Source organism: Rousettus aegyptiacus, unplaced genomic scaffold (assembly GCF_014176215.1).
Source record: "Rousettus aegyptiacus isolate mRouAeg1 unplaced genomic scaffold, mRouAeg1.p scaffold_m13_p_12, whole genome shotgun sequence".
Taxonomy (NCBI): Eukaryota; Metazoa; Chordata; class Mammalia; order Chiroptera; family Pteropodidae; genus Rousettus; species Rousettus aegyptiacus.
This window is the reverse complement of record NW_023416287.1, coordinates 8,553,821-8,566,225: the sequence shown is the minus strand read 5'-3', so window position 1 is coordinate 8,566,225 and position 12,405 is coordinate 8,553,821. Positions and strand designations below refer to the sequence as shown.

At 39.5% G+C, this 12,405-nt stretch overlaps 1 protein-coding gene and 2 pseudogenes across 2 annotated transcripts in view; 2 read left to right on the top strand and 1 right to left on the bottom strand.

Moving 5' to 3' along the window:
- ARFGEF2 (ADP ribosylation factor guanine nucleotide exchange factor 2) overlaps positions 1–10,697 on the top strand; it is an 81,812-nt gene extending 71,115 nt beyond the window's left edge. For both annotated transcript variants that reach the window (XM_016143710.2, XM_036229306.1), the window contains exons 36-39: positions 3,529–3,697; positions 4,657–4,795; positions 6,394–6,511; positions 7,035–10,697. In XM_016143710.2, the coding sequence (XP_015999196.2) occupies positions 3,529–3,697; positions 4,657–4,795; positions 6,394–6,511; positions 7,035–7,211 (603 nt within the window). In that variant the 3' untranslated portion in view covers positions 7,212–10,697. The remainder of the gene's footprint in view (positions 1–3,528; positions 3,698–4,656; positions 4,796–6,393; positions 6,512–7,034) is intronic.
- On the bottom strand, positions 1,337–2,106 carry LOC107510311 (annotated as a pseudogene).
- A 1,260-nt stretch (positions 10,698–11,957) lies between the features above and the next one.
- LOC118610136 lies at positions 11,958–12,076 on the top strand (annotated as a pseudogene).
- Positions 12,077–12,405: the final 329 nt, after the last annotated feature.

Below are 12,405 nucleotides of genomic sequence, written 5' to 3'. Positions count from 1 at the left end.
ATATGGACAGTACCTTATTGCAAACTTAAGTGCCTCGGGGGCTCTCAGGTCCTGTGAGTGTGCAGCAGGCTGGGTGGGACTGTGGCAGGAGCTCCCAGCTCCAAGGCGTGTCACTGTCGGAGGATCTAGTCTTGACAGTCTTCCAGTTTTTCAAGAGGAGCCAGAATCAAGATTTTTTTCACATTGGAAATCACCTGTTTATTAAATGCAGTAATTACTGATGAACAAAATACATCTGTGGGCCAGATCCAGCCCAAAGGCTGTCTTTTATCGTTTCTTTGTTTTTTAAGTGTTTAATATTTAATGTATTCAGAAAGTTGTGCAAACATCACCACTGTCTAATTGCAGGAAATTTTTTTCACTGCAGAAGGGGGTGCCCTAGCCAGCAGCAGTCACTTCCCATTCCATCTCACTCCAGCCTCTGGCAACAACCAATCGATTTTTGATCTCTATGGATTCGCCTAATGTGGATATTTCATATTAATGGAATCACATGTGAGCTTTGGTGTCTGGCTCCTTTAACTTTGCATATTTTCTAGGTTCATCCATATCGTAGCATGTATCTGTGCTTCATTATTCTATAAAAAACTGATCAATATTCCATTGTATGGCTTATCCCACATTTTGTTTATCCATTCATCAGTTGGTAAGATTTGGATTGTTTCCATTGTCTGGCTGTTATGAATAATTCTACTATGGACATTTATACACAAGTTTTCATTTGGACATGTTTTTAATTCTCTCGAGGATATATCTGAGAGTGACATTGCGGGGCGGGTCCCATGGTACTGTGTTTTACCGTTTTGGGGAACTGACAGACCATTCCCAAAGCAGCAGAACTATTTTACATTCCCATCAACAGTGTGTGAAGGTTTCAGTTCTCCACTTCCTCACCAGTGGTGTTTATTATCTTTTTAAAAAATTTTTTGGTCATCCCAGTGGGTGCGAAGTGGTATCTCATTGTGTTTTTGATTTCCATTTCCCTAATGACTGATGATATTGAGCATCTTTTGTGTTTCTTGGCCATTTCTGTATCTTTGGAGAAAGACTATTCAAATCCTTTGTCTACTTTTAAATTGGGTTATTTATCTTTTTGTCATTGAATTGTAAGAGTTTTCATATATTATTTATTTTTCATGATAAAAGTAGTATTCCGCTGCACTGTCATTTAAAATTACAAGAATTTAACCAAATATCATCCAGTGTCAGAAGAGATGCAGGGTGATCATAGTGACAAAGTAATAGCGTCATGGAAATTTTCAATTTATTTTTAAAAAATGGTCAAGTTTCAATAATTAAGGTAAGCTTCGTCTCTCCATATAAACTTCCATTTGGCTTATACAGTTCCATTTTATCCAGCCGGAAGCTCTGAAGGAGCCAGTCCCACTTTCTTCATTGATACAGCAGTATCAAACAGTCACAACACTCACACAGGGTTTTAGCTTGCACCCACGTTTCTCCCAGACGTAGCCTCTGATGTCTGACCAGTACTCCACAGGAGTCTGGGTGTTGGTTCACTGCACGAGCCGTTCATTCTTTGAGGTCTTTCTCCTCAGGTGTATTCTCAGTAATGGGTACCACCAGCATATTATCATATCTGTAATACCCTCCTGAGATGCGATTCCTTATTCCTTTTATCATTTCTTGATGTATAATCTTAAACTACCGTCCTGGAAAGAGAAGGGTGGCCATGACAACAGCTTTGGAGTGGGTGTGGATCACTCTGCCCTCTCCTCATTGTGTAACTCACAAAAAGAGGAGTGCTCTGGCTTTTTCCCCCATTCTCACGTGGCACAGGTCCGCTATGTCCTGTCCATTGACGTCACAAACAGACATGTCTTCAGGCTGAGTTGTTCCTTTCACCCTCCTGAAGGAGCAATGAAGATTTCATTGCCATGCTTCAAGCTAACGCCTCCTCCAGTCTCGGTGACCCAGCCCAAAGATTAACACTGTTTGAAAAGCTCTGGGATCAGGTGTCTTGGATGTTCCTTGTCCTGTGTGCACATCACTGCAAGCAACAGTCACCTTTTGGAGTAGGGCAGCCAGACACGACTGGGACTAGGGGGACCCCTTCTATATTCTTGATATTAGGCCCTTACCAGACATGTTCGCAACTATTTTCTCCCATTCTCTGTGGTGTCTTTGCGGTTTCTCAGTTGCGTCCTTTGAAGCACATAAGTTTTTAATTTTGATTAAGTTCAAATTACTGTTTTTCTTTAGTCACTTGGACTTTTGGTGTTATGTCTAAGAAAACATTCCCTAATTCAAGGTCACAAAGATTTAGGCCTATATTTTCTCTTGACAGTTTTATAATTTTGGCTCGTACGTTTAGGTCTCTGACCCATTTTTGTGTTAATTTTTCTATGTGGTGGGAGACAGAGTTTACCTGCATGCTTTTGCACGTAGATATCCAGTTCTCCCAGCACAGTTTCTTGTAAGGACTGCCTTTTCCCCAGTAAATTGTTCTGGTACCCATGGTGAAAATTACTTGACCATAAATACAAGGATTTGTTTCTGGACTCTCAGTTCTGTTCCACTGATCTCTACATCCGTCTTTATGCCAGTTCCACATTGTCTTGATTACTGTGGCTCTTTGTCAAGTTTTGAAATTCGAAAGTGTGAGTCTTCCAATTTTGTGCTGCTTCCTCTCACCCCCAATTTTTATAAGAGTTTATTTGAGCCAAACCGATGACATTGCTGGGAAGCAAGATCTAGGATACTCTTTTTTCAAGATCATTTTGGCTGTTCCGTGTCACTTGTATTTCCATATGAATTTTAGGATCAGCTTGTCCGTTTCTGCAAACAAGTCAGCTGGGATTTTGATATTAGGCCCTTGGGATTGTGGTGAATCTATAGATTCATTAGGAGAGTATTGCAAACTGCCCCTTTTGTCCTTTTGTAATCTCTGGCTTACAAGGAGGATGGAGTCCATTCCTAGCGGGCGTAAGAAATATAAAATCCCTAGTTATGTCTCCCATTTTAGGCATCGTGTTCAATAAAAATTTCTAGCATTTCACACATTTTTATGAATTATTTTTTTTACATTCAAAAACATAGTTATTGAACTTATTAAGTTCATTAATCACCTGATGAAGCTAAAGATGCTGCTTGGGCTTTGCTTAACATTTTCTGTCTTTCAATGGGTATGTTTTGAAACTTACATCTTCTCTCACATATACTGCAGTTTAATTTTCTCATTTTTCAATTTCTTTATGAAATAAAAAGAGGACATTGCAATCCTGTAGTGAAATAATTGGAGAAATACATACTTCCGTTCATGAAATAAAAGCAATGCTGACAAAACTGGAACTCTGGCCAGCAAAGCCCACCATCATTCAAGAGCTTAGTGTATTCTCTCACTAGCCAGTGAGCAGAGTCTAGAAGGAAAATAGTTCAGGGTGTTGAGGAACAAAGTGTATCTTGTACAGAGGACGGCTTTTAGAGAGTTATGACTATCCTTACCTGATATTACAATGTCAGCAACTACTCCATCTTCTTTACTTGGTTCTCCCATCCTCCCTTTTCTAGCAAGACACGCTGGATGCAGATATCCACATAGAGACGGAGGATCAAGGCATGTATAAGTGTATGTCTTCCCAGCATCTCTTCAAACTGTTGGACTGCTTGCAGGAGTCCCATTCATTCTCAAAAACCTTCAACTCCAATTATGAGCAGCGGACCGTCCTGTGGAGAGCAGGTAAGGACACACAGCAGGTAGGACAGGTGGCCGCACTGGTCATCATTCTGAAGCATTAAAGCCTTTGAGAGATCCCTGATACTGTAAACATAGCTGGAATAATTTACCAGATATTTCCATGCTTGAAGGAGAAAGAAAGGAGATGCTAGATAGATTTCATCCCAGTACCGGGAATCTCCTGGCATGGGAGATTCTCAGTAAATATTTGATGGAAAAACATTGAAAGTTAGAGAATTGAATTTGTGTATCAAGTCAATAAATTTTACATTAGAGTAAAATTATGTAGTTAAATATGACATATTAAGTATGGTAGGCTAGGAGAAACAGAAAGCATTCCTATATTTTCTGAGACTTTTAGGGGTTCTCTCTTCCCCACCTCCAAAAATAAATACACAAATCCTGGGTTCATGGTGAGAGGCTCATTTTTTTTTTTAACTTTGCACAAAAGTCATACTTGATACAATTTTTGTATTGTTACCATTACTTTAATTTTATCCCCAAATGCCTATTTTAACCCCCAATTTTAAAATCTCATTTTTCTCTATGACTTTAAAATATCTAGACATTTTATGTCTTTGCCTATAATAAGATTTTGCTTATGAGCATGGTTCACACATCTCTGTGATTGATTGGTAATGCTTTGTTTAAGAAAATGTGTTCTTTTATGTGCTTTATGAAAAAAAAAAAAACCACCTTGCAACATGCTAGAATTCTTAAGAGCTGTCACACTCGAGAAGATGCAACAAATGGCTTCACCAGCCAGATCGCAGAGTCTTAAGTGGAGAACAGTTTAGGGCAGTGAGGAGTCAAGTGTGTCTTATACAGAGGACAAGCTGTCATAACTGCCTTCGTTTGCTGTATGAAGAATGTGCGATGTTTCAGTAGTGCCTAAAATAACTAGCTTAGATTCCCATATGATTTCTCAGTATTAACTTAGACATGGCCTATCCTATCTCTAGGTTTTAAGGGCAAGTCCAAACCCAATCTTCTAAAACAAGAAACCAGCAGCCTGGCCTGTTGTTTAAGGATCCTGTTCCGCATGTATGTCGATGAAAACCGCAGGGATTCCTGGGAAGAAATACAGCAGCGACTTTTAAAGTAAGAAAATTGGTTTCTGACTAAATTTCTTATCTGTAATACACAAAATGCATCACAACAGTGCCGTGAATTGAGAAGGGTAGGAGAAAAATCCCTGCACACCGAGGCGCTCTCAAACTGTTTTCCTTTGTGTTCTTTCCCTCTGTGGGGTGACTTTCCTGTTTTACTCTTCTTGATGTGAGACCTGATTTCTTTCATTCCTAAGTTTCTAAAGGTACAGAAACAAGGGCAGTGAACGCTCAGAGTCAGCAGGCCTGGAGTGAAGTCCTTGCTACGTTTTCAGAGCACTGTCAGCTCTAACATCCCATCATTCCTCCTTTTCAAGAGGACCGTATTAGGATCACACGGATACCAGGGCGTACTTACTTTGATTATGCAGAAATGCAGCAATGGGGACACAGTGGGGCGCCCATGAGAGATCCCCAGACTGAAGTCGATCTTTGCCACCAGCTTTTTGGGCAACCGAGCAAGATACTTATGTCTGGGCCTCCCTTTACTCCTTTAAGATCGAAAAGCAGTAAGGCGCGTGCTGTTCCTGTGCACCTGCGTGATGGGATGTGTGCTTTCCAGCACTGCTGGCGGGGAGTGTACGGTGACAGGACCTCTCCGGGAGTCACATGGCATCGTATATCAGGCGCCTTAAAATGTTTAGTCTCTTTCTTTGAGTCAGTAAGTCCACTATTATGGAATCTGTTTAAGAAAATATCTTAGAAATAGGAGCCAGGATTCCTACACAGAATATTCATTGCAGACTTACTTATAAAGAGAAAAAATGTGAAACAGCTCAACTGTGAAATGGGTAAGTTATGGTATCACTTCACGATAGAATTATATCACGCAGCCATTAAAAATGAAGTTTTTAAAAAGTAATTTTCCTTGACATGAAAATCAAAGTTTCACCACCACCACCACCACCACCACAACAGAAACCCAGGATGTAAAGCTATATGTACTTAAAATTTTCAATAATTTTTTTTAATCATGAACAAAAAAAAGTGGAAAGAAATGTGCCAAAATGTCATGTGTTCCTTAAGATGATGGACTTATGGCATTTTTTTCTCCTTTATAACTTTATGAACTGTTCAGTTGTCTTACATTGTGAATGTATGACCAACAAGTCACAGACTGGAAAAGGAATTAAAGGGGACACCAGTAGCTCACGTTAACTTAAATCAAGTCCAAAGGAGAATTTCCTACGTACTCTTACGAAGTTTCTCTAAAGAAGATACATAAATGTGAAGTTGTTAGCATAAGATTTTTTAAAGAATGAGCAGCTGTATGTGATATGAGCGGAAAAAGGCAGAGTGTAACTGGATAGGAAGTGCTTGTGCTGCACACTGATGGAGCCCTAGCTACGTGCCAGGTCTGAGCTCGGCTAACGCTCAACATACTCATTGTATTTAATCTTCACAACAGCCTCTTGAGTTTGGTACAGTTACTTATCCCCATTGTACAGTGGAGGAAACAGGCTTGGCAGTTTGTTCAAGATGAGCAGGTGCGCAGTAAACACTCATTGCAAGAATCAGAAGTCCCCACTCTGTAGAATGTGAGCTGTTAAGCTTTTGTTTGATGTGCCTCCCCTTCTCTGATTCTTCTAGTGTATGCAGTGAGGCTCTTGCCTATTTCATCACAGTGAACTCTGAAAGCCATCGAGAGGCCTGGACAAGTCTCCTGCTGTTACTTCTAACGAAAACCCTCAAAATAAGTGACGAAAAGGTATAAACAAGTAAACTGTAATGGCTCCACTAGGACATAGGTTTCGGTTGGCTTTTTTCTTAGAGTTAGAGGTTACTATTTTCTCAGTTATTCTGAGGATAATTACATAACTAGCACCATTCTAGATGCATTAGGGAGAAGTTAGTTTATTATAAACAATTAGGTTATTGGGGCTTTTTCTCTCAAAGAATCCCTGTTGAGAAAGGCTGAAATTGAAACCATGCATATTGCTTGCTATTAAACAGCTATGATGGTTTTCACTGTGACTTTGTTGGAAGAGAGGGTTGAGATTGGGAAACACTGGTTTAGAACTGGGAACTTGCTTTACAATAATTTGTGTTTGGAGTTAAATATAATTAAAAGAAATTTTAATTGGCAGATTTTATTGCACCATCTTTCTACTAGCAAGAAAAAGTACCAATATTGCAAGAAGTTCCGGGGTGAGATGAATACTTTTGAAAAACTAGTAACAAAAAATAATTTCATGTCTAATTTTATCTCTCTCCTTCTTTCCTATCTGAAGTTTAAAGCACATGCTTCAATGTACTATCCCTACTTGTGTGAAATTATGCAGTTTGACCTGATTCCTGAGCTCCGAGCAGTTCTGCGGAAGTTCTTCCTACGAATAGGTGTTGTGTACAAAATATGGATTCCAGAAGAGCCATCACAGGTACAAGGGACCCTGTCACCAGTGTGGTAGCCCGGGCCACTGCTGCTTCTTTGCAGAACGTTCACCATGCCACCTCTGCCTGGCACATCTCTTGAAGGATCAGATCATAGAAATAAGGAGTCAGCATCTTGGAGCTCAGCATGGCCTGGATAAAGATGGCCTCTACGCTGGTCCCATCAGAGTTCCTAACTAAGGCGTTGTGGTATTTCATTAAACTGTCGCTTACCCAGTTAACACAGTAGGTGGGGAGTCTGTTTCATCTCTGTCATTCCATTTTACTGATTGAACTGTCTGTCAAATCTGTCACTGCATACGCCGTCATTTTCTAGCAGAGTCCCATGACTGTCCGTAAACGTTTCATCAGAGGAAGTCGCTCTCCTTGAAAATGCTGAACATAGCTGTATAGGTTCGTGATTATTAGAGAGTATGTTAATAAAATTTCTTGTAATGGCTAAGTGCCACCTAAAATATGCTGGGTTTTTTGTTGTTGTTTGAGTGTGTTAGAGAAGTTTGAGTGTTTTTGTCAGTTGTGAGTCAGCTGTAGTTAGATTAGTTTGAGGGAAGGTAGGGGACAGAAGGTGTTTTTTCCCGTTTTGTTTATGTCTGAGTCATTTTTTAAGTATTTCGCAAAAAGTTATTGAATATTGATTGAAGGCAGAGTTTAGTAATTAAGTTAGAATTAAGAGCTTGTAAGGTTAAAAAAAAATGTAGTGCCTCCTGAGACTCCCTGTTTTAGTGACGTGGGGAGAAAACGTCTATAGGAAAAAGTAAAAAATTGAATGAAGATTATTAGCCTTCCTTGAAGTAAGTATTTGTGGTGGATGGGTATTAGATTAAAATTTCCAGAATACATTGTCCATCTCACACACCCTGAAATCTAATATATGATATAGTAATTTAACAGAGTTAATTTATATTTGAGTAAACCTTTTATTTTTTATCTCAGAATAGTGAGTGTATCAATTGTTAGTATCCCTGCTTTGCACAGGCCCCATTAAAGGGCCCTCGAGAGAAGGGCTGCTCCCTAAGCCTCCTCGGCCACACGTCATGAGTTGGACCAGAATAGACCTGTGCCGTAGCGGGCCAGTATAGCTGAACTGTGACCACGGCGGGAGGTGGCGTTTGCCCAGTGCATCTGTTAATTGGAGCCTAGGAGCTGAATTCTTTGGGAAGGTTAGATTCTGAGGCCCTTTTTATGTTAATGATGGTGCAATACTCTAAGCTGCAGTAGAAATGAATTCTGATGCAGCTTATGTAAAGGTAGGCAGTATACAAATACGGCCAGAAGCCTGCAAGCCGTATATTTGGAAGCTTAATTTATTCCGAGTCAGCGAGAAAAAGAACACAGAATTCATTCTCTGCCCTCTCACCCACTGCTCGCCTCGGGCAGCATTCAGCGTTAGAAGAAGTGTTACACAGAGTTATTAAAACATTCAGACTTCTACCTATGCCCTTTAGTCCTGTAAATTGGGTTGTATTGATGTCAACTCTGGTGCCTTAGAAGTTAGTAAGTTGGGAACCTATCTATAAAATTAGATATTTTTTCTTTATAGAGAAGGATTTCTGGTGCTTTTGTTTACTAAGAAACCAATTTCTTACATTTTTTTGTTTTTAACGGCCTTGAGAAATGTTTGGTTTGGGCCAGCAGTACTGTCTACTTTTTTCTTTCCCCAAAAGTGTTTTCATTTCTTTACCAAAGAAAAAAAAAGAGCAGGTTTATGTTTTTACATTATTTATATACATTTAAGAGGAGCTGTATAATTTAGCAGGAAGGGACCGCGAAAGAGTATCTTATTGTGAATGGAAAATGTTAGCACATTTGCCTGACTTGGCCTGACTCCGTTACGTCTTTATACTGAAACGTGGAAGCTACGCTCTGAGACTTACTCCCTGGTACTGTGGTTCATCACAACCTCAGTAAGTCAGTCGTCTCCATCACCATGTGTACGAAAGGTGTAGACGAGGAATACGCATGTTCATTACATTTTCTGTACAGCTGCATCCCTCATTGTGATTTTTCCTTTCCTTCTGAAGTTGTCATGTGACATTTTTTTCATCGAATGTGACTACAAGACTTTTCCAGTATATTCCTGCCTTCTCTTTAATTTTTGCCTCCTCCTGCAGGGTGAAAAATGCATCAGTTATTTTCTTACTTGCTGAAACATTCAGGTTTTAATTTATTTTTAGCTTTGTCTTTTAAACAATTCAGGTTTCTGAATGAAGCATTTGAATTGTACCAGCATGGACCTTTGAAAACCGGATGGAAAACCATTTAGGGTAATTTTTTTTTTTGTCGGCAGACCATGACATACAGAGGAAATCCCTTACCTCCAATAATAAGCCATTCAGCCTAAATTCCACTTTGTGAGTAAATCTGTTCTGTCTCATGGTAAAAGTGGCTCGTGCCACTCAAACACTAGTGAAAAACGGTGTGTGTGTGGCTGCAGCAGCGGGCCAGGCCGTTTACTAACAAAGTCCTGGGGAGAGTGAAGCATTTCCAAGGCCTTATTTCTTTCTCAGAATGCTTTAAATGTTGATCATATGTGCTGGGTCTCTGGAGAAGTTTTTATTTGTTACAATACTGCTGCTTTGAGCAATTTTGTTTTTCCTTATTGTCCTTAATGGAAATCACCAGCTTTGGTATCTTAACAACAAACGGATGGGAAATTTTATTTCTAATATCCATCTTTAGAGTCAAATACACTTTTTCCCTGATACTTCTTGCATACAACCAAAGAACATATGTTATGGAAATTGTGTAATATCTGGAAACACAACATTTTCCTCTGACCAGGTGACTTTTGTACAAAATGCAAAAAATAAATAAATAAAGCCCACTTTTTTGTTGTCCTTTTGTGATTATGGCTATACATTTAGTAATCTTTAATAGTTATTAAGGGAACCTGTTGAGAAATGCAAGTATGACCATCTCATTCAAATGTTTGTTGTTACGATGCAAATGGATATTTGTTTAAACAGAAGCTGGATTCTCTTCATTCTCTGATTTCCGTTTCAGTATTTGTGTTAAAGTACACGTAGCTTGAACTCAAGTGAAATCCTGGAGTTTTGCTATCAGCAGCTTTGTAGTTTGAGAAACAAAAAAACCAAAGCTGAATATTTAAAAGAGTGATTATATCTGGAAATCCTTGCTCTCAAACAATAAGACACTCATCAAAAGTATAGTTTTTCTGTTCTAATTTTTTAAAAAATTTTATCTGCATATTTGTGTCAAATATTTCTTTATGTGCAAAATATATGTTTTACATCCTTAAAATGCCTAAAAGTTAGTAGCTACTTTTGTTTAATCTATACACAATGATTAAGTGCATTTAATATTGGTAATTTAATGAAAAGCATTCCTTGCCCAATGGATGTATACATTTTTGAAAGAATAAGCAGAATTATATAATATGAAATGCTATGTAAAGTTTTCTATGTGAAAATATTATGTATAATACTGTTAAAATATCCCATGCTTTAATCAGGTCATAAATCAATAAAGTTTTAAAAAGTAAAGCTGTTTGTAATGTAGTAATTAATATATATAGAGATCAAGCCAGAGTTTTGAGTTAGTTTATTCTTACAGAAGGTATAAACTTACAGCAAGTATGTAATTATTAATGGGAGAATATTAGTATGGGTTTTGATTTTTTAGAATAAGATTCCCCTCTTTTTTTTTTCCCCTGCTCCACATAAAAGGGGAAAAAAATCTAATTTAAGATTCTTATCTCTTGAATCTACCTTCACTTGTTCACTAGTTTGATCAGTGCATGAGTTCTCAGGAAAAGACATAAATTCCCTCTTGCCGGTTGGTACTGAGGTCTAGATGACAGGGAACACTCCCAGGGTAGCCCACTGGTCGCTGGCTGGGAGGCCATTCTGAGGTCGCACAGGGTGCCCACATATGAAGACGGTAAACTCTAGGCTTGGCTTTACCGCCTCCAAATTCAAAATCCATTCTTTCTGAAATAGTCCCAAGTTGTAAATCATTATCATACTTAAAATATTCCACTGCTGATATTAACTAATACATTGTCATCTTTATTAACTCACTGGAGTGAAGCTTCTGTGCGGTTCTACATTTCAGGTGCTTCTGGTGAGGACCAGGACAGCCCTGTCTCTCAGAAAGGCTTCGAGTCTGTCTCTTCAGAGCAGGTAGTGCCTGTGTTTTATCTAGAGCAGTAGTTTTCAGCCTGTACCAACTAGTGGCTTTCAGTCTGGCCCCCAAGGGACACTTAGCAACATCTGGAGACTTTTTTGGTTGTCACAACTGGAGTCGGAGGAGCAGGGATTTGCTACTGACATCTCGTTAACAGAGGCCGGGGGTGCTGCTAAACAGCCGCCATCATGGGTAATTACACAGCCCCGACGTCGGTAGCGCTGAGGTAGAAAACTAAAGTGACCACGACAGTGACTTGGTATCGTGGGACCTGGAAGTTCGTCTGTGGCAGATGCTTTCAGCTTTCTTTGGTCACTTCCGCTTCACCCACTCGATGGAGAGTGTGCCGAGGCCACTGGGTGGGAAGGGCCAGCTCCACCTTATTTACGGCGCTACTTATTTAAGCATTTTGAAAGGTAATTTCAGCATTATGCTGTATTTGTACTTGGCCAATAGATTGAAACATATTTTAGGCAAAAGTACATTTCTTCTTTCAAAGGACCAGAGTGGTTCCCTGAAATTTTTGCAAATCTGTATAACTTGCTTGCTGTCCAGTTTAAGAAATTTGCTAAATTGTCCTTGGGTCAGTTATTTGTATCATGTCTTAAGGGTGTCCAGTCTATGGCCATGCCACCGTGACTGTGCCCAGTCTCATCTGATCTTGGAAGCTAAGCAGGGTCGGACCTGGTTAGTACTTGGCTGGGAGACCACCTAGGAAGACCAGGTGCTGTAGATGTTTTTAACAGAAAAGAGTGTCCAGCTTAGTAAACACAGCTACATGCCCACAGCAAAAGGAGGAGGAGAAAAGGTGGGGACTCACCAAGGATTCCAGCAAAAAATATTTTCATTTTTTAAAAACTTTTATTAACATTTATTTTATGCTGAACTTATTCCTGGACCATAAGTTTTTCTTTCCGGGATATCTTTTTCTTCTGTGCAACCTCCTCTTCTGGTTTAGGAACCGTCTGGTCTTTTTCAGTGAGGATCATCTCAGTGTGGCGGGAGGAGCGCATGTAGGGGTTCGCCCGCCCACAAGCTCTGTATGTTCTGCGCTATATCTTGGGA